Genomic DNA, 24,374 nt, shown 5'->3' with positions numbered 1-24,374 from the left:
GACAAAGATGTGAAGCAATCTCAAATTGTTGGTGGGACTGCAAATGACCCGACTATTTTGGAAAACAATTTGGCAATCTCTGATAAAGTTTAACATTCTTATTCTAATGACACACTTTTACTCAGTTATATTGCTAGGTATTTACCCAAGAGATGAAAATGTAGTCCATGTAAAAACTGTATTCAAATATTTATAGAAGCTTTATTCATTACAGCCAATAATTGAAAACAACATAAATGCCCATCAACTGGTGAATAGATGAACAAATTATGGCATATCAGTGAAATTGGATACTACTCAGTAATAAAAGGATTGTACATATAACAACTTGAATGGATTTCAGAAATACTGTGTATGTGAAAGTGGATGCCAGGGACTGGAGTTGGAGGGAGGGGGTTGACTATAAAAGGGGCACAGGCTGACTTTTTTGGAGGGTGATGGAAATTATTAATATTTTGTGGTGATGGTTATGTGATTACTTACATTTATCAAAAATTATTGAACTAGCCGTAACTGGTTTGGCTCAGTGGATAGAGCGTCGGCCTGCGGACTGAAGGGTCCCAGATTCGATTCCAGTCAAGGGCATGTACCTTGGTTGCAGGCACATCCCCAGTAAGAAATGTTTAGGAGGCAGCTGATCAAAGTTTCTCTCTCATTGATGTTTCTAACTCTCTATCCCTCTCCCTTCCTCTCTGTAAAAAATCAATAAAATATATTTCTTTAAAAAATTATCGAACTGTCGCCCAGCCAGTGTGTCTTTCCATGCACCAGGAAGTCACAGGTTCTATTACCGGTCAGGGCACATGACCAGGTTGCAGGTTCAGTCCCTGGTCAGGGTTCATATGCGAGATATTTCTCGCTCCCTCTTCCTTTCTCTCTAAAATCAATAAAAACATATTTTTTAAAAAGCTGTATGTATTCCTGTTTTGCTTGTTTATGCACTGTTAGAGAGAGCATAGCATACAAAACTGATATTAGCAGTTGCCTCTAGCATAGGAAAGGCTTAACCTTTTAATGTATATCTATTTGTTTTGCTTGACTATTTTTTTTAACCAGGTGCATATATTACCTGCTCAATTAAAGGAAAAAGTTTTAATTTGCACACATTAAATGTATTATCAGGAAATGTAGCAGTACATAGATGACTTTACTCATATTTCCTCCATATGGTCCCTTGTGTTTTTGTCAGCAACACAACAGTGGGTCTTGAGACTGACCCGGTGTGACGGTTCTAGCCCCCCCCCCCCCCCCCGCCCCCGTAAACACTGCTTTCAGTCTGTGTCTCCTGTTTTTCCAAATCATGTGGGAGTAGGTCAAGGAAGAAATCCACTCATTTTGTTTTACCCACATGATGCCTTTTTGTCCGTTGCACTGTTCCTCTGGCTTAGGGCAGTTTTACTAAGCACTGTAATCGTCAGGAGACATGGTGGGGAGACAAGTACTGAGTTCTGAAGAAAATTTTGCATCTTATCTCTGCCTCTTGTTCACAGGCTACCAGGAAGCTTCTGTGAGTGAGTGGAGCCTTGGTAGGGAGGTGTGGAAATTGGTGGCGCTTTCTGAAAATGAGCTAGCTTGGGAGGCTGTCTTCAATTTAGTTGGGATATTAAACGAATTAAAATGGACGTGCTCAAGTTATGAGCCTTGCCTCATCAGTGCTATAAAAAGCCCTTTAGCTGGGCTGTAATGTGACTCTTCTCTCTGTAATGTTACACAATATTCCTTTGGTTACAGAGCCCGAAGAAGTGGAAGCTAATCATTAGTTTGCTAAATGTGGTTCATGGAACAGTTCACAGCTCCCAGACCTGCCAACTGCTGCTTGTTTAGTGTCATGTTCACTCTTCTAGGGTAGAAGTCGGTTTGTTCCTCAGAAAAATGTACAGTAACATTTGTCTCCCATCCAGAACCCACGCAGTGTGGCAGTTCTCCATGTGTCTTGGTCACGGGGAGGGGAAAAGGTCATGCTAAGCAAAGTGTTTTGGTACATACACTTACGCAGGAAGAAACCATGAAGGGAATGTGAGATGACAGAGCAAGGAAAGAATTAAAGCTGCAGAGGTTTTAGATACTTGGAGAAAAGTGAACACGTTGGCTGTGCTAGAACTCTATGGAGTTCCTGTTGTGTAGGGCCTAGAGATGAAATCATACTCTTTGGGTTCTTCCTTGTTTGTTTATGTGACAGGATAGACTTCATGATTGCCCAGTCACCTACAAACACATAGATGTGCTGCCTTTAGGAGCCATACGGCTGGATTTGTGCCTTCACCTGAGGATTAGCCCGAATCCTTAAGCCACTCCTGACTGTTTGGCCTCCTCCTCCTAGGATGAAGGCAGGTTCTTTCCTGGTGCCCACTTAAGACTCATTCCCCTTTCCAGCTGGAAGCCTCTTTGGCCCTTTCTTCTTAGAGACTATCCAGAAAGAGACAATCCAGTGGCTGTCTCTATTTGCCTGCTGTGTCATTTAGATCTCTTTGGATTATAAAACAAAACAAAACAAAACAAAAACAGAACACCTGACCTCAACTGGCTTCAGGAACAAGGCATTTATTGGCTCCAATGATTAAAAAGCATGGTGAGATACAAGGACTCCAACTATGTCATCAAACCCACTTTTTCTGCTTCTCCCATCTCTGGTTTTGTCATTTATACTCACTCTCAGGCTCCAGGTGTTGGTATTTAGAGCAATTACAAATTCTTCCAGGTGCAAGCCGAGCAGGAAATAGCAGATATCCTTTCTGCTAGCTCCTAAAAAAACCCTGACATTCACTCTCATTCAACTGACTTGGATCTTGGGCCATCCCTGAACCAGTCCCGGGGTCCATAGAGATGCTGCACTTGATTGGTCTGTTCTGAATCTCATTCCCCATCCCGGGAAGGGTGGCGCCTCACCTGAGCAGGTGGAGTAGTTGTGAGCAAAGGGTAGCATTCCAACTGAAAAAGAGGTGCTGTGCAGAAAGGAAAAGGAATGGGAGCTGGAGGTAGATCTCTAGGCTTTAGTATGAGGAAGCTGGATCCTCCCTGCGATGTGCTGAAAGTCTCCACTTCCGACCACTTGGGCAGCGGGAAGATGGGGTTTCCTGGTTTGTGGAGCAGGTCATATTTCCCATCCTCTGCCTCTTCTTCTCACCTGCCGGTATGCAGCTCAGGAAGACTACAAGAATTTTTTTTTTTAATTTTTATTATTTTTTTAATCAGAGAGGAAGGGTGACGGGGAGAGAGAGAGAGAAACATCAATGATGAGAGAATCATTGATTGGCTGCCTCCTGCATGCCCCCCACTGGGGTTCGAGCCTACAACCTAGGCATGTGCCCTTGACCGGAATTGAACCCGGGACATTTCAGTCCGCAGTCTGATGCTCTATCCACTGAGCCAAACTGGCTAGGGCAAGAATTATCTTTTTAAAAATAATACATACTTATTTAAAATACACCCATTTGTTTAAAAGTCCGTGCGAGGAGGACAAAAGACATGTTCAGGAGCTGAAACAATTATGGTGGCTCTCATTGCATTTCTTGGCTTAAGGCAATTTTTTAAAAAATATATAAAAGTAATGGAATCAAGTCATAGTTTAGAAAAAATAAAAATCATAATTCTACCACTCTGGGCCAACCACTATTTTAATTTCAGAATATTTCCATTCAGCTTTTGTTCATATGAATTTCTCACGAACTTTTAAATCATGATATTTTTGCTACATATTTTTTTATTACCTGGTAATCCAATCATTTTTCATATTGCTCGGGAGCCATCATTATCATGCAAAAGCAACAATATTCCATTAAGTAGATCTATAATTGACTTAATCATTTTTCTATTATTGAACATTTAGGTGTGTGAAACATTTTGAGGGTATTCTGTAACTTTTCTCATGCCTTATCTTATTTCCTAAGAATAGATTGTGTGAAGTGGGATTACCAGTTCAAGCGATACGAACATTTTTATAATTCTTGCTAACTATTGCCAAATTGATTTTCAAATGCTGCATTTATTTCTACTGCCTCCAGCAGGTTATGAGAGGATCAGTTTCACTGCATTCTTGCCTGTAATAGACATTTGGATTTTTAAACATTTTCCTAATTTAATTGGCAAAAAAGTAGGTGTCATTTTGTTTTAACTTGGATTTCTTTGGTTAGTAGTGAGGCCGAATGTCTTTATGTGTGCCTGTTTCTTAGCCGTATTTTCTGCTCCGCTTTACACATTGTCTTTTCTTTGTTTTAGACCCCAAAACAGCTTCTGAAACAGAAACGGATATCTGTGCGGAATGGGAGATCAAGACCATCACTAGTGCTTTGAAGACATACCTAAGGTAGGGACTTTCCATTTGCAGGGCAGGGTGCCAGCTTGTTATCAGGCCATCAGGAAGAAAGCAGTTTTATTTTCAGCCTCCGAGAGCTGTTGGGTGGGTGTTTGAGATGTGGAAACAGCTTAGGTGTGTGTGCAGTCAGCTCAGCTGGTCGCTCCGATTGTAAATCATCCATAGTTGATGGGTTGCCATTGTGCAGTGGTGCCACGAGTGTTTAGGAAGCTCTGTTTTTTATGAGAAACTACAATGACAATTAGCCTTTAACAGAACCTAAAATACGGTATTTCCTGAAATCCCTGAAGACTCTATTAAGAACACAAGGAGTCCCATCCCATTCTGTTGTGAATGCATGATTACATGCCCTCTGTATTTTGATAAATTTGTGCATTTGCAGATTGAATAAGTTGCTGACATCGACCCTTAAAAATGAGAACTTAATGGTACTCCTTTTTGACTCCTTCAGCTGGGATTGGAAGATATCTAGTTAATCACTGTAGTTCTTACATGGGAAGGTGGGGCGGCGGGGGGGGGGGGGGGGGGGAGGTGTCTAGGATATATAAAGGTGCCCTTGTCTCAAAAGCAAAGGAGGATAGGAACTGGTATTTTTGGCTATTGAGGAATGGATAGAAGGATCTTGATGTCAAGAATAAAATATAATGCAAGTGATGACTAAGAGTTGAATTAGGAGATGCAATGAGAATAAAATAAAATCTGAGCCAAGAATAATGTATAGTCTGTTGAGAAGCTTATTATTTGGACTATTAGAAAAACCTCAAGTTTACAGTTTAACATATTCATTAAATATTCATACCCTCAATACTGCTATTGTAGTTTATACAAAACCATGTTGTAGAGGTTTGCATTTAGCACTTCTTTTTACATGTTGATACTGATTTACTAATGGACAGTAAGCATAAAACATATTTTCAAAAAATAGGTAAAATTTGATTGTTTCATGCCTCATGTTAGGGGTTCTATCTCTTTGGCATTCTGTAGCAGAACTCCACAGTGAATTTTCCACAAAAATACCTACAAAGTCCCTCATAGTATTTACAGATGAGCTGATTGTAATAACAAGGTGCTGGGGAGATGAGAGTTTAAGTACAGGTTTTTGCAAATGTTTAGCCAGTTGCCTGTTTCTCGGGCGTGTTTTAAAATGCTCTTGTTGATGGGTGAGTCACTGACTGAAAAGGAAATCTCTTGGTTTGTGCTAGGATTTTGCACCAGTACTTTTCTAGTTGTGACTATGAGACAGTTGTATCCTTTCCCTAAAAAGGAGAGAGAATGAAAATTTCAGGTAAAATCTCAGGACCTTTTAGAAGGGAAACTAAATTGGACTCAGATGAGTTGCTGTTGCTTCCCCATGATCTTTGTCTTTGAGAACAGTTTGGCAGTGTCCTGGCTGCTATTTAGAGAGAACAATTTGATTGTTTTGATTGAGCTAACTAATATATAACCTTTTATTCCAGAATGCTTCCGGGGCCACTCATGATGTACCAGTTTCAAAGAAGTTTCATCAAAGCAGCAAGTAAGTTTTCTTTTTGTTAGTTTTAAGGGGAAGGGAATATATTTTTCTACTTCAAAAACAGTATCTCAAAATAAATATTCTCTCTTTGTAGCCTGCATGTAAACTGCCCACATACACGCTCATGAGTTCGACACAGAAATAAAAACGAAACCAAATCGGGATTGCTAAGGGCCTTGCTGCTATGCTGAATTTACAGTAGAGGAGAGAAACTTCCAAAGTGTGATTTTAGGGTTGGGGAAAGTTGAGAAAAGCAGGTTAGCCTTTCTAATTTTGATGATTGGAGTTCTGACTCCTTGGGTTTTTCCCAGCCCTTGGGTAGCATTTTGCAGAATGAATCATACTTCACACCTTACCTACATTGAACATTGGAAGTGTTTCCCTGAATGAGAGACACCATTGATATAACTCGCCAATCTGCTTTCTGTCATGGCTTCTATTGACAGCTTCTGATCATTCTTCAGCCATATCATACAGGTTCCTGGCATCATACTACTGGTATTAAAATACATAGAGATTAGATGCAAGCTACCCTAGGTACACTGGAATCTGTCTATGTGAGGCAGGCCTCCGTAGGGGCAGGAAGATTCTCTGTCAGATTTAAATCTGGCATGAAACCCCACAATGCTATTACAACAATAGCCTGTGCCTCTCCCTGCTTCCTTTAAGCCGTCACCGTTTGTTACTGTGGTAGCTACTACTGGCCTAATTTACTGGTAGTAGCATCTAATGTTTTGATGGCCTTACCTAGTCATAGTTTCCCCCCTCAAACATGGAGGGAAAAAGGCATGGGAGGAAGCTAGAAGTAAAGATAGTGTTTATGTGATTTCTTCCTCAGAGAAGTTCCAAACCCATAGCACCCATTCTCTAATTAAACCTCCCAGAGAAGTGGAGCCACTTATGCAAGTTCAACCAAGAGAACATGGCAGGCCATGATTTAGGTTACAGATTGGCAGAAAGAGTCACATATTGATGTGCCATTTCTTTTTTTTGTACCAGGCTGGCTGTCACACATGGTGTGGGGATAACTGAATATTTCCTTTGATTTCTCTGATGCTGCATTGAGGTGTTATTTTGATATTTGAGACATTTGCAATATTGTTCATGATTTGTTTACCACTTGCCAAGTGCATAAAGTTCCTTCTTTCCTTGAAATGAAGCCGTCACTCTAAGAAGTCAGCTGCTCCCCAGTTTGTTCCTGCTCTGAGTGTGCAGCTGACTGGCTCCATTTCATCACGTCATCATTTTGGCTTGATTTTTCTGATGGCCATTTTTTAAATGAACTCTGTTACAGAAAGCACCATTAAAAGCACTTACAGATCTAGTCATTCTAGCCATGAGGGCACAGAACAGGATCTTAATCCTTTGAGAAATCCTCAGTCTGTCAGTACCCAACCTTTGTCTTCCTTTGATTTTTGTCTTGTAAACTGATTTAGCTGTGACACTGATCAAATGTTACCTCCTTCCTACTTTTGTAGAGCTGGAGAATCAGGAGTCTCGGGTGTCTGAAATCCACAGCCTTGTTCATCGGCTCCCAGAGAAAAACCGCCAGATGTTACAGCTGCTCATGAACCACTTGGCAAAGTAGGTTTGAGGCTGATTGTTGGCTCTTTTCTCACCTCTAGAAAGTTCTTATCTTAGCCCTAAAACTGGTCTCAGTTCTGCTTATGTTTGCCTCTTCCACTATTGCATCAGGTATGCTAGAGGCTTAGGAAAGAAATGTGTGAAATGTTAACTGCAGTGGATAACAACAGCGAGTGCCAGATGGTCTTTGCAAAAGTGGGCTGGGGCAGTGCCCCATGCAACCTGGCCTCCAGGCAGAGTTTTCAGGGGGTTTTAGCTCTTGTGATGACCAAGGGCATCTTCCATGATAAGGTCACCAAGCAGAGTTTTCAGGAGTTACATGTTCTTTGATGATCAAGGATGAACAGGAATATGTTGTGGGTTTACAGACCTTGGATTTGAAGTAAAGAGGCCTGGATGGTAGAGTTGATTCTGTTCTTAACAAGCTACTAACCAGCCCTGGACCTGCCAGTGACCTCTCCATTCCTAATTTCTTCATCGGTCAAATATGGCTAGTAGGTTCCCTTTTACCTACAATGTCATTGATTTTTAAAATTACATGTATTAAAGTCTTTGAAGAAGTATAGAGAATAAAGGACTTATCTTTGGCAAATGCCCACTTGCCCTCTGAGATAATCAAAGAATTCCATGGGGGCTTGGTTTTCCTGGTAGGAATATTTTTACTCTTGAATAGTTTTTTTGTGTTTACTGTTACTTGACCCTTTTCAGAATGGCCTTACTGCCTTCCCTTGTTGTGTCAATTATTGCACATATGTATGTTCTGACCGTCCATTGACTTTGATGAATGGTCTTGATAGGAGACTGGAGCATAAGAAAAGACAGAGTCTAACAGTTAAGCTAAATTGTTAAATCCTACATTCTACTGAACTGAGTGTTGTAAATTTGGCCCTTTCCTACACTTGTTCATGCCATTAAGTCATTTTTAGGGAGGGGGTGTAAGTTGATACTTTGCTGGGGAGATTATGATGATCTGTTTTCATATTTATACCTACCACTTGATATTACCTTTTGGAGAGAGAGTATATGTTACCAAAAAGATTTCCACAGACCTAAGTATGAAGAAACAAGAGTGATTTGCATGTTGGTGAGAAGTTACTGGGCAGTCAAGGGTTGCTCTATTATTGGTCAAATGTTTTCCTTGCCATGCAATCTGAACTGCATTGCAATATTGTGATTTATAAAAAATATATATTTGGCCATTAATACAACCAGAATATATTTCTGATATATATTTAGGCTTAATGCACAACTCCTGGCTCACAGCTTCCTGAAGCCTTGGAATTTCCTAAGTGTTGACAGTGAAAAAGGTATCTTTTGTTATGTTAATGAGTTGCCTTTTGGAAAGCACTTGAGGATGGGGGTTGGTTGCCAATGGAACCAACCTTGTGAGTGGAGGGATGGGACTTTCAGTCCTGCATCTCCCACCCCACCCATGACCTATGGGGAGGGGAGAGAGGCTGAAAGTTGAATCAATTGCCTTTGGCCAATGTTCTGACTGTGTAAAGAAGACAGTAAAATACCAAGAGGATGGGGTTCAGAGAACTTGCAGGTTGTGAGCTTGTGGAGATGCTGGGAGAGTGGTGCCCTAGAGAAGGCATGGAAGCTCTGCACTCCTTCCCCCATATACCTTGCCCCATGCATCTCTTCCATCTGGCTGCTCCTGAGTTATACCCTTTTAAAATAAACCAGTGATCTAGTAACATGTATCTCCGAGTTCTGTGAGCTTTTCTAGCAAAGTAATAGAACCCAAGGAGGCTGTTATGGGAACTTCTGATATATGTATGTGAGTCAAAAGTAGAGGTGACAACCTGGATTTGGGATTGGCATTCTGAGTTGAAGGGGGTCGTTGGAACCTCCAATCAGTGCCTGGTCATTCAAAAGCACAGGTAAACTGGGTTTGTGTCCTGGGGTTGCGTCCAGCGTCAGAGTGCGTGAGTGCGTGCGTGCTTGCGTATTGGGGTGAGGGGCAGTCTTATGGAATCGGATGCTATCTGCATGTAAACAGTGTCAGAATTGATTTGAATTCTTGGGTACCTTGCTGGCGGGGTCTGGGAACCCAATTTATCCATTTTGTTCAGAAACCAAATTTGTTCAGAAACAAAGCAAAGCAGAGAACATGCAAGTTTACAAGGAGAATGTCCCCCAAATGTCAAAGAAAATAATGGGAGCTGGGCTTTAAAAAGTAACATCATATGCTCAGAGATTCCTGTTCCATACAACCGGTCAGGCATTTGTTAACGGAAAAGCCCGTTTAGATCTTAGTTGCAAACCTGTGTGTACTTGGAAGGCCTGTACCCAAACAGAGGAAGTTCCAGGTATATACTCAGTCAACCATGTGTGGGATGCTCCTGACTGCTTTCTGGTCACTGAGTCTTAGGAAGGTCTCAGCGTGCTAGAATCAGCTGGAGATTAGGAACTAGCTGAAAGCAATGGGATTTCTAAGCTGTGTCGATGTGATGAGATCTTAATCGCATTGAGAGAGACCAAGAGTAAGGGGTGATCCAGCAGAGCCAGTACTGAATTTTCCCATGTTTAAAATGCCCTGAGGATTGTTAGGAATCTTTAAAGAAAAAAAGAACACCCTAAGGTCAATTTTGAACAGTTGAACCTGTTCATCTCCTGGTGGATGGTTCACTATCTCCCGCATGTTCCAGTCTCCGCTCTCCCAACCCCATTCAATTCAGTCCATCTTTGTCCCTAATCCAGGAATCCTACAGCTGGAATATGCAGGTTACCGCTGCGACCTTGACTTTTTACCTTCTAAGGAATTTAAGCCAATTTTGTTGTTAGCATTATTTTATAGCAATTTTGGAGCATTATATGTTGTCTTTAATACTTAACAGAATTTCTCTGAGGTTCTTTCTATGAGGTTATATGGCATTGCTTTGTTAATTTAACCATTAATAAATTACCTATAGGTGAGCTCTCCTGCCTGTAACTTGAATCTCTCAGTGCTGACCTTAGAACACACAGACTCAGGTTCTCAGTGTGCTGTGTGCTTAGCCTCTGGAGCACCCAGGTTTGAAATGTCTTGGTGTAAATGAGCAGTGCTGGATCCAGTGAAGAGTGTGTATTTAGGTCTGAAAAGATTTTTTGGCACCCAGCCGAGTTCCAAATTCTACTTAAACTCTATAGTTCATTTACAGCACTGTCCTACTAAAATAAAGCAGTAAGGCCCTAGCCAGTTTGGCTCAGTGGATAGAGCATCGACCTGCGGACTCAGGGGTCCCGGGTTTGATTCTGGTCAGGGGCATGTACCTTGGTTGCGGGCACATCCCCAGTGGGGTGTGTGCGGGAGGCAGCTGAATCGATGTTTCTATCTCTCTCCCTTCCTCTCTGTAAAAAATCAATAAAATATATTTTTTTAAAAATAAAGCAGTAAGGGAAAGTTAACTTGTGACAAGGGGTAGGTTTGTTTATTTCATTCCAGTTTTCTCAGGTTCAGACTTACCTTAGGATATGCCTGAGTTATTGTTACGGTGGTCCACTTTCTTAATGTTCAGCTTCCTTCCTAAGTTTTTGGTTTCAGGGCTGGTTCTGCTGGAAAACCCAGTGTTTACTTCTCTCATTACCTACTGTGTTTGCCCTGCGCATCACAGGCGTTTGGTTCAAGGGGAATATGTTTTATATTGTATATTTTTTAAAGTGCTCTTCTGAAACATTTTCCAAAATTGGTTTCCTTTAGCTGTGAAGGGTGAGTTAAGACATTTTAGATTTAATTCCAAGTAGAAATGCATTCAGAGGGGAAAAAAGTCTTAAAGGGGAAGGAATAAAACTTTAAACCTCCAAGCAAATATGATTCCAGGGCATATCCAAATCACAGATCTCTTGGGTTTGTTTCAGATCTCAGAGGGAACATTAAAATCACAGGCAACTATGCCCATATTTTTGTTTCTCCAGCTCAAATCTCCTCTGATAATTAGATATTTTCTATTTGGATCCTGGAATCTAGTATACAGTCCAGAGTCACATGCCTCCAAGCACAGTTAGACCCACCTGGCCTGCTTCTTTGCATTAATGTTGCTGGGTCCCTCCCCTGGTCTGCTTAATCGGACTCTGCCTGGGAGTCTGCATTGCCGGTTTACTTCCCAGGGCTTTCGGATGCAGTCTCTTGAGAACCACAGGCTTAAAGAATGGGCCAGCCGAAACCGGTTTGGCTCAGTGGATAGAGCGTCGGCCTGCGGACTGAAGGGTCCCGGGTTCGATTCCGGTCAAGGGCATGTATCTTGGTTGCGGGCACATCCCCAGTGGGAGGTGTGCAGGAGGCAGCTGATGGATGTTTCTCTCTCACTGATGTTTCTAACTCTCTATCCCTCTCCCTTCCTCTTTGTAAAATATCAATAAAATATTTAAAAAAAAAAAGAATGGGCCATATGCAGGGATTTTCTAGGAGAGAAAAATGGTATTGAGAGGAATGGATTGGGATTTAGGAGGTATTAGAACTAGGAAGAAGAAGCTCAAAGCAGTGAGTTCAAAAATATCTTATTTTCGTAATTAAACTCCTAAAAACACCCAGTTTTGATTTCCCAGGTCTTTACAATCTGACTTTGCATTAAATTGAGTGTTTATCAAATGACTCTTTTAAAATCAAGCATAAAACATTTTTATTAATAAAGAAAATTCTCCCCAGCTAGCGGCAGGACCTTGTGGAGATCATTCAACCTCGTTGAGCCTCAGTGTCCTGAGTTCCCTTTTAATATATGATTCTCTGTTTTCATCAAGTGGGGAGAGAAAACACTTCCTAGTCCTATAATTGTAGAAGGCAATAGGAGTAGATGAGTAATAAAGACTAATTTTATGGTAGTTTCCTGGTGTTTACATATCAGATGACTCCAAGTATGTTGTATATCCCCACACATACTGTTCACAGTGGCTCATCATAACTTAATTACAGTGTTTATGGTACGTGGGAGGATTTCAAAAGCCTCTCCATACATCAGGAATGGCTATTAAAAATACCTTTTCACAGCTGGTTTTCCCAAAACACATATTGAGAAATAAATCTTAGTCTCTTTTCTATTTTGAAGCCACTGTTCTTTTGTTGCTAGGGTGTTGCTGGAGAAGCAGAGCCCCCCCCCCCCCACCCTTTTATTTTGCTTGTCCAAAGAGGCTTTGGCCTCTAAGAAACAGAAAATCCACTTCAAAATAATGTAAACAATAAGGAAATCTCTTGTCTTGTTACACAAAGTCAGTGCTGCGCTGGTTAATTTCTCTGTTCATGAAGTACTCAGGTTATTTGCATGGTCCTGCTTACAGCCAGCCTCGTTGTGTTGGCAGGGTCTCCTCAGGGTCATAAGATGTTGCATTGCATCCTTCCATGTCAGTGGTTGTCCAGAGACAGAAAAGACATTATTTCTTCTTTGAGTCTTTTTTTAAGACCCATGATGATGCTTTTCCCAGAAGTTCTCCAACAGACTTCCCATCGCATCTTGTTGGTTTGAAGCAATCTCCAGCACGAGGAATGTAACCACCATGAATTTTTATACCAAACTAGAGGCCCGGTGCACGAAATTCATGCACGGGGGTGGGGGGTTGTCCCTCAGCCCAGCCTGCACCCTCTCCAATTCGGGATCCCTCTCACAACCCAGGACTGCTGGCTCCCAACCGCTCACCTGCCTGCCTGCTTGATTGCTCCTAACCGCTTCTGCCTGCCAGCCTGATCACCCCCTAACCACTCCCCGGCCAGCCTGATCAATGCCTAACTGCTCCCTTGCCAGCCCGATTGCCCCTAACTGCCCTCCCCTGCAGGCCTGGTCTCCCCCAACTGCCCTCCCCTGCTGGCCTGGTAACCCTTAACTATCCTCCCTTGCCATCCTGGTCGCCCCTAACTGCCCTCCCCTGCTGGCCTAGTTGCCCCCAAATGCCATCCCCTGCAGGCCTGGTCCCCCCCAATTGCCTTCCCCTGCAGGCCTGGTCCCCCCCTCCCAACTGCCCTCCCTGCTGACCTGGTTGCCCCCAACTGCCCTTCCCTGCAGGCCTGGTCCCCCCCAATTGCCTTCCCTTGCAGGCCTGGTCCCCCCCTCCCAACTGCCCTCCCTGCTGACCTGGTCACCCCCAACTGCCCTCCTCTGCCAGCCCGGTCACCCTTAACTGCCCTCCCCTGCAGGCCTGGTCACCCCCAACTGTCCTCCCCTGCAGGCCTGGTTGCCCCCAACTGCCCTTTCCTTCAGGACTGGTTCCTCCCAACTGCCCTCCCCTGCTGGCCTGATCATCCACAACTGCCCTCCCTTGCCGGCCATCTTGTGTCCACATTGGGGTGGCCATCTTGTGTGTTGGAGTGATGGTCAATTTGCATATTACTCTTATATTAGATAGGATTTAGCTGGGCCACATGTGGGAAGTGTAGATATCAGTATAGAAGTAGAGGTGTGAGTAGGCAGCCCACAGTGCCTACTGCACGTAACCTTGGTAAAACAGCATTTAATAGAGAGCAGTAAGTCTGTTAAATGATCTCAGCATGGCATTTTCCCCCCAATAATCTTTAATTGAAACATTTTCCTTTGTAGTTCTTAACTAGCTGGACATTCTACTGCACTACTGTTGATATCATCTATAATGTCATGAGAGGGGTGGCCATCAACATAGCACCCCACAGACTGGGCAGTCCCCAGGATCTCTTTAATGGTTCCAGAGAGTTCTCTAGCTTAAGATCAGTGCTGCATCTATCGGGCAATGCTGACAATCTCATCAAAAGTGATATTTCCACTGTGCTTAATGTTTTTTTGCTTCTTTCTGTCTCTTGGTGGTTCTTTGAGGGCTTTTATGATCAGGGTAGAGGCAGAAGGCACTATTTCAATTTGGGCCTGTCTGTTCTGAATGGTCAGTTTCACTGTAGTCCTCAGACCCTTCCCATCACCGGTTGTTTTGGCGATGTCATCACCAACCTTTTTTGGAGACAGGCCCAGGGGGCTGATTTGGGGGCCACGGCAGATGTGGCACCCACTTCCCCACCGGTGCACCTCAGGTATATGACTTTGATTTCATTGGGGTCGAACTTTGGTGGCATGGTGCAGGCAGCTGGTGTCTGATGAACTCAGATTAGGGATGACCAAAAAAAGTTGCATCTGAGCCTCCTCAGAGCTGAAAGCTGAAAGACTGGAAGCTTGGCATGGCATTTTGACTTAAGACATATAGAATAAAAAGGCCAGTTTGGTAGAGGAGATGAATACATCTGCAGTGTGGGTACAATCTACACTAATAAAAGAGAAAGATGCAAATTGACCATACCTTCGTGACGCCCACCAGCCAATCAGGAGTGAGTATGCAAATTAACCCATAATTTGCATATGCAGGCTCCCAGCAGCCGGGGGCAGGATGCTTTCATCCTTGCCATGGCGATGACGCAGGCATTCTGCACTGCCTCAGCCACTCTGGGCCTCTGGGCAGCGTGGGAAGGCAGAAAGACGGCTCTGGGCTGGAGTGAAGGCGGCGCTGGCAGCCAGGGGAAGGAAGGCCCCTTCTTGCACGAATCTTTGTGCATCGGACCTCTAGTATATACTAACATTCTAAGATTTTTTGAGAGTGAAGAAAGGGGAGAAAGAAATGAAGAGGGCAAAATCAACTTTCGTCTCATTGCTGCTTACTGGTTCCTTATTATTCTTTTCATTACCCTATTGTCTAATGCTTATTTGGATGATCTCTTACAGGTTGAACCTTCCCAAAAAGGACAAAATTTTGTAGATTGCATGGATCATGAAGGAATATTGTGGGGGTAAATACTTGGCATACAATTGAGATCTTATCAAAATACAGGGTGGGGCAAAAGTAGGTTTACAGTTGTGTGTATGGGAAAGAGAATTTATTTTTGTATTATTATTAGTTATTGCATTATTTTTCATATGAACAACTGTAAGCCTACTTTTTGTCACACCCTGTAGGAGACTACATCATCACAAGTTATCAAGGGTTGAGCACCTCATGCCTTGGGTGTTTTCTCCTTCCTGTCACTGGAGTCTGAGTACTCCCAGGCATTCCTGCAAATCAAGAAGGATGAATTCATATTTCCTCAGTGATCTAGAAGCAGAGTGAATTGGGTTCATGTGCAAATGCCTGTGGTTATAAAGAAAATCATTGCTAGGCCTTTGGCACCAAGGAGGATAGGCCCTGGTGGTTAACTAGCATTCCTTGAAGAAGTTCTTAAGAAAGGGTCAAAATAAATGGAAATTGGCATGGATACTTGACATTAACATGTATCTTATAGACACTCTAATATTCCTTCTTACTCCATTCCAAGTCTAGAGGATAAGATTTAGCTTAGTAAAGAACTGTCGAACACATGAAAAGAGCTAGTTATTTCCTTGCCTTCAAGACTAGTCCAAACAAAATAATCTGTGGAATTTTTCAAAGCACATTGAAAAGAAAACAGTACTTTTGAGATGATGGCTTTCTAAGATGGATAGCTCCTGTGAGCTTTTCTAGCAGCCTTCTCTCAGCCATACTCCCTGGCTACTGAACTTTTCCTCTCTCTAGTAACCACCGGCCTCCCACTGCTGCCGGGACAGAATTGCATGGCTGCTGGGCCACTGGTGGTGTGGACTCATACCTCCACAGAGCCGTGTTGACCACATTCTCCAGTTCCATTTGACTTCTGCCCCACCCACTCCTACATTGAACTGATAGTTTTGGTGATTTTAACCCCTAACTTGCTCTTGAATCCATCCACTTCTCTCCATCTCCATCAGTACCCCCTAGTCCAAGCTGTCACCATCTCTTTTCCAGACTGCTTGCAAAGGCTTCCTTCTGGCTTGTTCTGGCTGGTGGAGCTCTGGCTGCTTTCCAGTCTGCAGAATGCATGCTCTGCAGCCGGGGAACTTGGAACTCGGCAAATCTCAACATGTGATTCCCCTGCTTTTTTTTTTTTTTTAAAAAAAAGGACTTCAAAGGTAGCTTTCTCATCACTCTTAAGCTCAAACTCTGGATATGGCCTCCAAGGCCTGGTCTGAAGTAGGCCCTTCCCAACCTTGCAACTTCATCTGGTATCCCTCATGATCATTGCATCCCCACTGGGTGGCACACAGGGGACACTCATATTTGTTGAGTAGAAGCATGGTAGTCTCTTGACCATTTCTCAAACATCCCCTTTCCTGCTCCCTCTTTTTGCCTTGAGCAGCTCATTTTCTTCTGTCTGGAATGGTCCCTCTCTAGCCTCTGCTGCCAGAGTCTATCTCATTCTTCAGCCTTAGCTTAAATGACCACCTACATTAATCTTTTCTGCCTCTAGTGTCCTCTCACTTTCTTGAACTCCCATAGCCTTTGCTTATTCTTCCCTTTTAGCGTGTATCACATTCCACCTCATTGGACACATTACCCGGAGGTGTATCTTCTCACTTCTACTGGGTCATAAGCTCCCAGGGGACAGGCAGTCTGTGTTCTTTTATCTGTTTCTTACCTGGAGGCTGCAAACCAGGGCCTCTAGCCAGAGCAGCCCACACATGTGTTCTCTTTGGTATTGTTGTCTCACACATTGCTGTTTTTAAAATTTGGACAGGTTTGCAACATTGGTAATGGGGGTAATTTTGCTTGAAAAAAAAATCAGATCTCCTTGCTAACAATTGTCTAGAAGTGAATAGAGGCCACACCCCATACCCCTGGCCATGCCTTCTGCAGTTCCTAACTAGTCCCTTTTGTCTCTTATGCCCAGCCCACTTCTTTCATGCCCCCTACCTGGTTGGCCCTGGTGTACGCATTTGGGTTTCAGTCTCTGGCCTATTTGCCAATCCCAAAAGAGAGGCTCGATATTTGATGATTACACAAGTGAATAAGCAGAATGGGGCTGGGAGAATTACTTCCCTGACCAGCTAGCTGTTTTTCTCTTGAAATATTTATGATAGATGAGAGGTCTCTTGGAGAAGTGGGAGATACTGCTACCAGGCCTGATGATGTGTATGGGGTGGGGAGGAGAGTGTTTTTTTTTTTCTTTGTTAGTTTTTTTTTTTCAGACTAAGAATGGGATTCTCAAAGGATCTTCTCTAGCTATTTTTGGCAGAGCCAAAGGAAAATCTATTTAAAGGGACACTGCAAAGAGGACAATCACATATTTTAGAGCAAACAGGCAACTTAGCACTTTAAATTAATGGAAATGTAGAAGAAGAAATCAGTTCAACCCTTATTTAGCCTCTTTGCCACACCTTCACTTACTTTCAACCCAGGAATTTCTGTTCTGTGGCCTTCCAACCTTCAGGGTTAGGAGAAGGAAAGACAGAAGTTCAGATTAAATTTTTTGCTTAAAAAAAAAAAATCAATAATGTTTCTGAATTCAAGTAACTAAATTTTTCACATGACAAGAAACGCCCATTCTGAAAGGGGAAATGCTTGGCTTCAAGCTGTTACAGCCCGACAGTCTTAAGGCTCCTTTGATTTGGGTCTCTTGTTTGTTTTGAGTTGTTCCACTCAGTTTGGGTTCCTTTTTTTCAATGACTTTTCTGTTTTCTGATGCACCTCTTCCTCTTCTGGACCCAGGGAACCACCCATTGAGCTCCCTCTCAAATTCAGGGGTGAGTGAAGAGGAAGATTCTATCTTTTCTTTCCGTGCAGCTGCCCATTTATTCAAGGGATTATCAAAGCCAACTGTAAACAGAGCCAGATTTCTTTTTCTTTTCTTTCTTTTTTTTAGTCCTCACCCAAAGATATGTTTTTATTGATTTTTAGAGAGTGAGAAACATGAATGTGAGAGATAAATATCAATCAATTGCCTCCACCATGCGCCTCGACTGGGGATCGAATCCACAGACTTTGGGTGTATAGGATGATGCTCCAACCAACTGAACACCCTGCGAGGGCTCTTTTTTTTAATTTCTGATTTTATTTGAGTCCTTTCTTTCTCTTGATGAGTTTAGCTAAAGTTTTGTTGATTTGGTTTGTCTTTTCAAAAAACTAGCTCTCAGTTTATTGATCTTTTCTACTGTGTTTTTAGTCTTTATTTAATTTTTTTCTTCTCCGATGAGCCAGATTTCTTATGCATTGGCCCTGGAAGTAGTATCATTAAATCTCTGCGGTTTTTTTTATTTTTGGATGAGCAACAGTTTCTAACTGATTCTAACCCTCACACTGCTTGGGTCACGGAAGCCCTCTCTGCATTCTCCTTTCCTTGATTGGTGAACATGATCTGCAATACTTATGTTATTATACTGACTGGTTTCCCAGCCAGTTCTTCACAACTGGTGGTGTTCAAATGTGGCAGCGGCAGCTTGGCAGCTGGCAGACTTCTAGGTAGTTGCAGTTCATCTGTAGGGGCTGAGAGCAGAGTGGTTCAGAGAAAACATTGTGGAGCCAGACTGCCTGGTTTTGCTCTTGTCATTTCTGAAACTTGCATGAATTACTCACTTCTCTTTGCCCAAGTTTCCTCATTTGAAAAAGGAGATAAAATAATTGTATCAGAAACTTTTAAATGAACACATCAGATTTTCTTGGCTTCTCTGTGTATTTCAGCCACCACTGATTGCAGTGACTAGTTTTGTCTTCTCCAATTCACTTGACGTAGTTGCAGCCTCATGGCTTGTAGCCTTGTGCCCGTACCACGTGCCTCCTGCCTCTTACCTACCGCAGGACACAAAGGCTGTCCGCACGTGTACAGCCTGGAAGCAAGGAGGGCATTTAAAGTCTCCAAAGGGAAACCTTTGACTAATGGGAGGTGAAAGCTGGACATCCTGAACAGCAGTCATTAGACAGCTTCTTGGATGCTGAGCTCAATGGATTGAGCCATTATTGGTCCTTGAAGCAGGCAGTAGCTAGTTCCTCTGCCTCATTCTCCTGAGAACTGCATGGTAAAGCAGTATCATAGAAGCCTTTACTTCACTCTCTTCTTCCTGGGAAACCTAAAGACAATAATAACACCTATTCGAGTTGTTGTGAGGATTAAATTAATTAATCCACATAAAGATCTGAGAAGAGTGTCTGGCACGTAGTACACCCTCCATCAATGTAAGCTTTTACAATCTGTTTGAGAAAATTTCAGGGGATGGTGGTAGGAGGATCAGGGAGCTATGCCTGCAGGTGAGGGAAGATGGGAGACTTCTTCAAACGTTTAAATCGAAACAATCATTCTTCCCGATGGGATGGGGCTTTCTTTACAGTTCTGTTATTGGCAAGCAAAACCCTTAGGGCTGGATGCTGAACACATAGCATGCACAGCCCTTATCCACTTGGGAGCTTTTTCTGTGTGCATGTGTTTATTTTTGCTTTGCTTTTGTTTTCTTGGCAGTTTGTGTGTGTGTGTGTGTGTGTGTGTGTGTGTGTGTGTGTGTGTTTGGCCCAGGGGACTGAGCATCCATTTCACCCTTCCTAGCAAAGGATGGGCCAGCACAGGGGCAGCTGAGGAAAGAGCCATTGAGATCTGCTCTCAGGTCAGACCCTACACTAAGCCTCACACTTCCCCATGAGTATTCAGGTGCTTAGAGATTCAGATGCTCCCGGAGCAGTGCACCTGTTTGAAAACACAAGCTGTGTAGGGCTGGTCTCCATGGGAAGTTAGCAGCTACTCACTCTCACCTTTACCCTCCTGCTTCTTGGTGTTGCAAGGCTGATTTCATCTCAGAAGCAGCTGTCTCTGCTGCAGTTTAATAACTCTTAATTTCCTGGAGGGAGAAGGACACGTTATATCATGAAGACTCATCTTAGTCTACATGGTCTGGAAATTTCCACTCATCTCTGTGATCTTCAAAATGTTTCTCTTTGTGGGAGAGTCTGACTTTCCTTCTTTCTTACTCAGTTTGACTGCCTTCTCAGATGTCATTCTCAGAAAAAACATCCCCTACGAAAACAGTTCCCTGTGTCTCTAGTTTACCCCGTCACTCAATGTCCATTTGGATTTCCCTCCCTAAGTTACTTCAGTCTGTATTAAGTATTAATCTATACTCGAAGGAAAGTTGTATCTGTATTCATCTTCATCCTGTCTTGGTAGACACTTTTGTGGTTTAACTCAAGGGAGGGTTTGAAGAAACATTCAGACGATTTGAATTTTGGATCAGTCCTTTCTGCTTTCTCACATGTGTAGAAGTGTTTTTCTTCAAGCAGTTTAACATACCAATTTAGTGTTTCCAATTTGGTATTCTAAATGTAAATAATTATTTCTTGGTTCTGTGCAGTAGGTGGTAGAGGATCCCAAAATGTTTGGCTGGTTGGTAAACTGCAAGCAGGTCTTTTTATACACTTGGAGGTGCATAGGATGATAGAATAAGATCACTATTTTATTAAAGTCAGACTTTCAGTGAGAAAATGGGGGAATCCTTGGCCTCAGAAAGGGTTGGTACATTAGGTCTTTGGTTGTAAGCAACAGAAGTCAACTGTGGCTATTTATTTATTTTTCCCCTTAAAATATATATTTTTATTGATTTCAGAGAGGAAGGGAGAGGAAGAGAGAGAAACATCAATAATGAGAGAAAAGTATTGTTCAGCTGCCTCCTGCACACCCTTTATTGGGGATCAAGCCCACAATCCAGGCATATGGATTTCCCTGACTGGGAATCCAACCATGACCTCCTGGTTCATAGGTTGAAGCTCAACCACTGGGCCACACCAGTCAGGCAGCATTGTTTAATTTTTTTTCCATACCACATATTGCCATCTAATCTAAATATTTGACTTAATTTGTTTTCCTCTTACTGAAATGTAAGCTCCATGAGGTCAGATATTTCTGTCTATGTCTATACTGCTGTAACCCTAGTTCCTAGAACAGTGCTTTGTTAGGAGGCACTCCATAAATATTGGTTGGATAGTGAATGGAATAAAAGGTGGGAGCACCACCTTTGGAATGTTTCACCTCTTACCAGCTTTGTTCTCTTGTGATTCCACTGCAGGTTAACATTTCTAGTAAAGAGAGTTGCAATGGCCTCTCTTGGTTAATGCACCCACTTCTCTGATGAGGCAGTAGTGTGGTACTCCACTGATATTCTTGGTAGGACAGTGAAGGTGAAGGCTGCTTCACCAACCCCCTGAACTGAAAACATTTAAACGCATTTGCTTAAGTCACCAAGCAAATGGGGGTTTCTCATTTCAAGCATGTCTCTCAGTCTAGCTGGCTCGTCAGGTTTTCTTCTTCTCTCTACTGAAAGATAACTTTAACATTTTGCTTCTTTAAGAACTACACTTCTCTTCTCTCTAGAACTGCCACTTAAACTGCTTTGCATGCCACCTAGATATGAGTTTCCCTTCTAAAATTGTTGCTTGTCTCACTGGGTTGTTCTCCCTGGCTCTAGACAGATGGTTAATGAAGCAGAGAACACTAGCAAAACCATAGCTTATCCTTTCCTTGTCATATTAATGTGTCGTGACTCTTGGCATGAATACCATCAGAAATTGTTTTAGTCATGGTTAAGTCTGATCTTAATTGAAACTTAAGGCATACCTTATGCAAATGTCTTGATGCTTTCAGCTCCTTCTAATCTTCCCCCTTAGGGGATGGGGCAAATCCAAAAATGAATTCCTAATAAACTAATCCATAAAGACCCAGAATAGTGCTTCATTTTACTGTAAAGCCAAAAGAAAACACTTCAAAGTGAAGCACTTCCAGTAGAAAAAGTTCTAAGTTACATAGCAGTTACTATTAAAGGAGGCTGTCTCCCTGTACTCTTTGGGATTTGGCAGCCTGTTAAAAACGATGTTCTTTTCATAATCAGGAACGTCTCTGATGAAGCTGGCTTGGACAGAGCTGGACTGAGAGAAAGAATTGCGATAGCCCAGTTGGCATCATTCATGTCCATATATGTTAATTTATTGAGAACCTTCTGTGGACAAGCACTAACTTATCTAAGATGTTGATGGGAGGAGAGAGCATTGGTCCAATAGGCAAGAGGTTCTAAACTTGAATTTTTACAAACTCCTTTTATGCACAATCTTGAGCAAGTTTACCAGGCCTTAGGTTTCTTCACCTACAAAAGAAGGGGTATTTTTTTTGTGTGTGTTAAAAAAGCATGCACACATACAGATAGATATACAAACACAGACATATACATGCACTGTAGTTAAGGAAGACAGTCTAGAAGGGTAACCACCAATATCTTAACTGTTGTTATCTCTAGTTATTTTTAATCAGTGGCATGGACTCTCAGTCTGAGCTCTCTTTAACTTTGAAGACATCTATGATTTTATGCACGAACAGGGTAGGTCAGGACAGGACAGTCAATCCTTGGGTATTCTGAGACAGAATCTCTTTTGTCTGCTTTTGCTCCCCATTTTTTGTCTGCTTCTCTGTTCATTTGCATTTCTACTGGAGAGTGGGCCACAGAGAGTATTTTAGCAATGCTGGAGTTAGTGGTAAACTTTTAATCTGAAAAGATTTTGGGTTATTCTCTCCAACTAGTGGCTTTTAACTATACCAATTTTTTTTCTCACTTCTTTTGTTAACCATTAGTTAATAGAATTTGAGCTTTACTATTATGGTAGAACTGGTTTAAAAATAAAAGAAAAATAACAATAATAAAAATTGCTTTTTATTTGTTTCTATATTGTCTTTTTGTCCTATTTTCAAGTACTGTGAGACTCCATTGACTTTTCATCCACCATAGACCACTTTTTTCTCTTCTTTTACTTGGCCTATTCCAACCTGTCTATATGCTGGGCTTTTCCCACCTACCTCTCTGCTCCTATCTGCTCAGAGCAGGGAACACTGCTGTTGGTTTTTGTATGGCCCACAAGCTCAGAATGGTGGTTTATATTTTAAATAGTTGGAGAAGAATCAAAGGAAGAATAATATTTGACAGCACATGAAAATTATATGAAATTCTTCAGTGTTCATAAAGCTTTATTGGAACAGAGCCACATGTATTATTTATGTGTATGGCAGCCTCCAGGTTACACTGGCTGGTTGAGAAGCTGCAAGCGAAACCATTTGGCCCTCACAGCCTGAAATATTTACTGTCTGGTTCTTTAGAGAACAGGTCTGCCAACTCTGTGCTAGAGACTCCTTTTTCATTCGATATCTTTCAGCTAAGACCTGTTCAGACGTGCTAACTCATTCAAGAGATACTTATCAAGGGCCTTCAGCAGCCCGACACTGTGCTAGACACAGGTATTGAAGATGAACACGATGCCTTCCCTGTTAGGAGGGACTCACAGCCTAGAGGGGAGCATGACATGTCCATGGTAACTGCAGCATAGATCTGTGTGCTAATGCCCAAGTGTGAGTTTGGGGCTGTGGGAACTCACAAAGAGAGTCCTGACTCTTCTTGGGGAGGCAGGAAGAAAGGAGGTCACCATTAGGTAATGGAAAACAAAGCTTTTGATAGCTTAAAGCTGCATTGTTCTACATGGATGACTTTTAATTAGAACATAAGAATTGTTCCATTAAAGCTAATAGTTACCTAGAACAAGAGTTGTCATAATTTTAACAAGGTAATATTTCAGTTGTACATAAAAATGATTGCTCTATTTCAGGATCAATACTTTATAGAACGATGTTAATATTGTATAGATTGACTTTAGTGTATTGTCATCAACATATAAAATTTACTTCTGGGCAAAGAGGAACAGACTTTTACATTAAAATTGCAGTTTTCATTTGCTTTAAGTTTTATATTTTAAAATGTTTCTCAGTATATTTTAAAAGGCTTAACTCTACTATACTAAGGATTGTTTTTGTTTGTTTTGTTTTGTTTTGATAAAAAGGAGATCACTGGGCTCCATTCAAGGTCTCCTGGATCCTAATGTTGGGGGTTTGAGTGGAAAGGCAGGGACTTCTATTTTTAATAAGCTCCAAAGTGATTTCCATCTACACTAAAGTCTGGGGACTACTACTAAGGAAACTGTTGATTAAAGATGCATTTCTAAAAGTTATTTATTTTTTAAACTTTTTTTTTCTTTCCTATCTTCTGTTATTAGCTCCTAAAGTATACAGAGCTTTTTAACCTTCCCCAAGACAATTTGAAGGAAGCCCCTGTGTTCCCCAAAACATCTCCTTTTTCCCTCTACTCTTCCTTTCTTCTTTGAACAAAACATTAGAGCAATAAGTACAAAAAATCATTTGGAACATAT

The 24,374-nt window shown here is 42.1% G+C and overlaps 1 protein-coding gene and 1 pseudogene across 5 annotated transcripts in view; one reads left to right on the top strand and one right to left on the bottom strand.

Moving 5' to 3' along the window:
• The window catches only part of ARHGAP26 (Rho GTPase activating protein 26), a 428,404-nt gene that overhangs the window by 268,017 nt on the left and 136,013 nt on the right, over positions 1-24,374 (top strand). For all 4 annotated transcript variants that reach the window (XM_080672378.1, XM_080672379.1, XM_080672377.1 and 1 more), the window contains exons 15-17: positions 4,216-4,303; positions 5,770-5,828; positions 7,304-7,409. In XM_080672378.1, the coding sequence (XP_080528504.1) occupies positions 4,216-4,303; positions 5,770-5,828; positions 7,304-7,409 (253 nt within the window). The remainder of the gene's footprint in view (positions 1-4,215; positions 4,304-5,769; positions 5,829-7,303; positions 7,410-24,374) is intronic.
• Positions 13,919-14,415, bottom strand: LOC308250102 (large ribosomal subunit protein uL11-like; annotated as a pseudogene). Its single transcript has one exon. The product of its transcript is annotated as a large ribosomal subunit protein uL11-like (transcript).

Source organism: Plecotus auritus (genome assembly GCF_963455305.1).
Source record: "Plecotus auritus genome assembly, chromosome: 6".
Classification (NCBI taxonomy): Eukaryota; Metazoa; Chordata; class Mammalia; order Chiroptera; family Vespertilionidae; genus Plecotus; species Plecotus auritus.
This window is presented reverse-complemented; position numbering and strand designations above follow the sequence as displayed.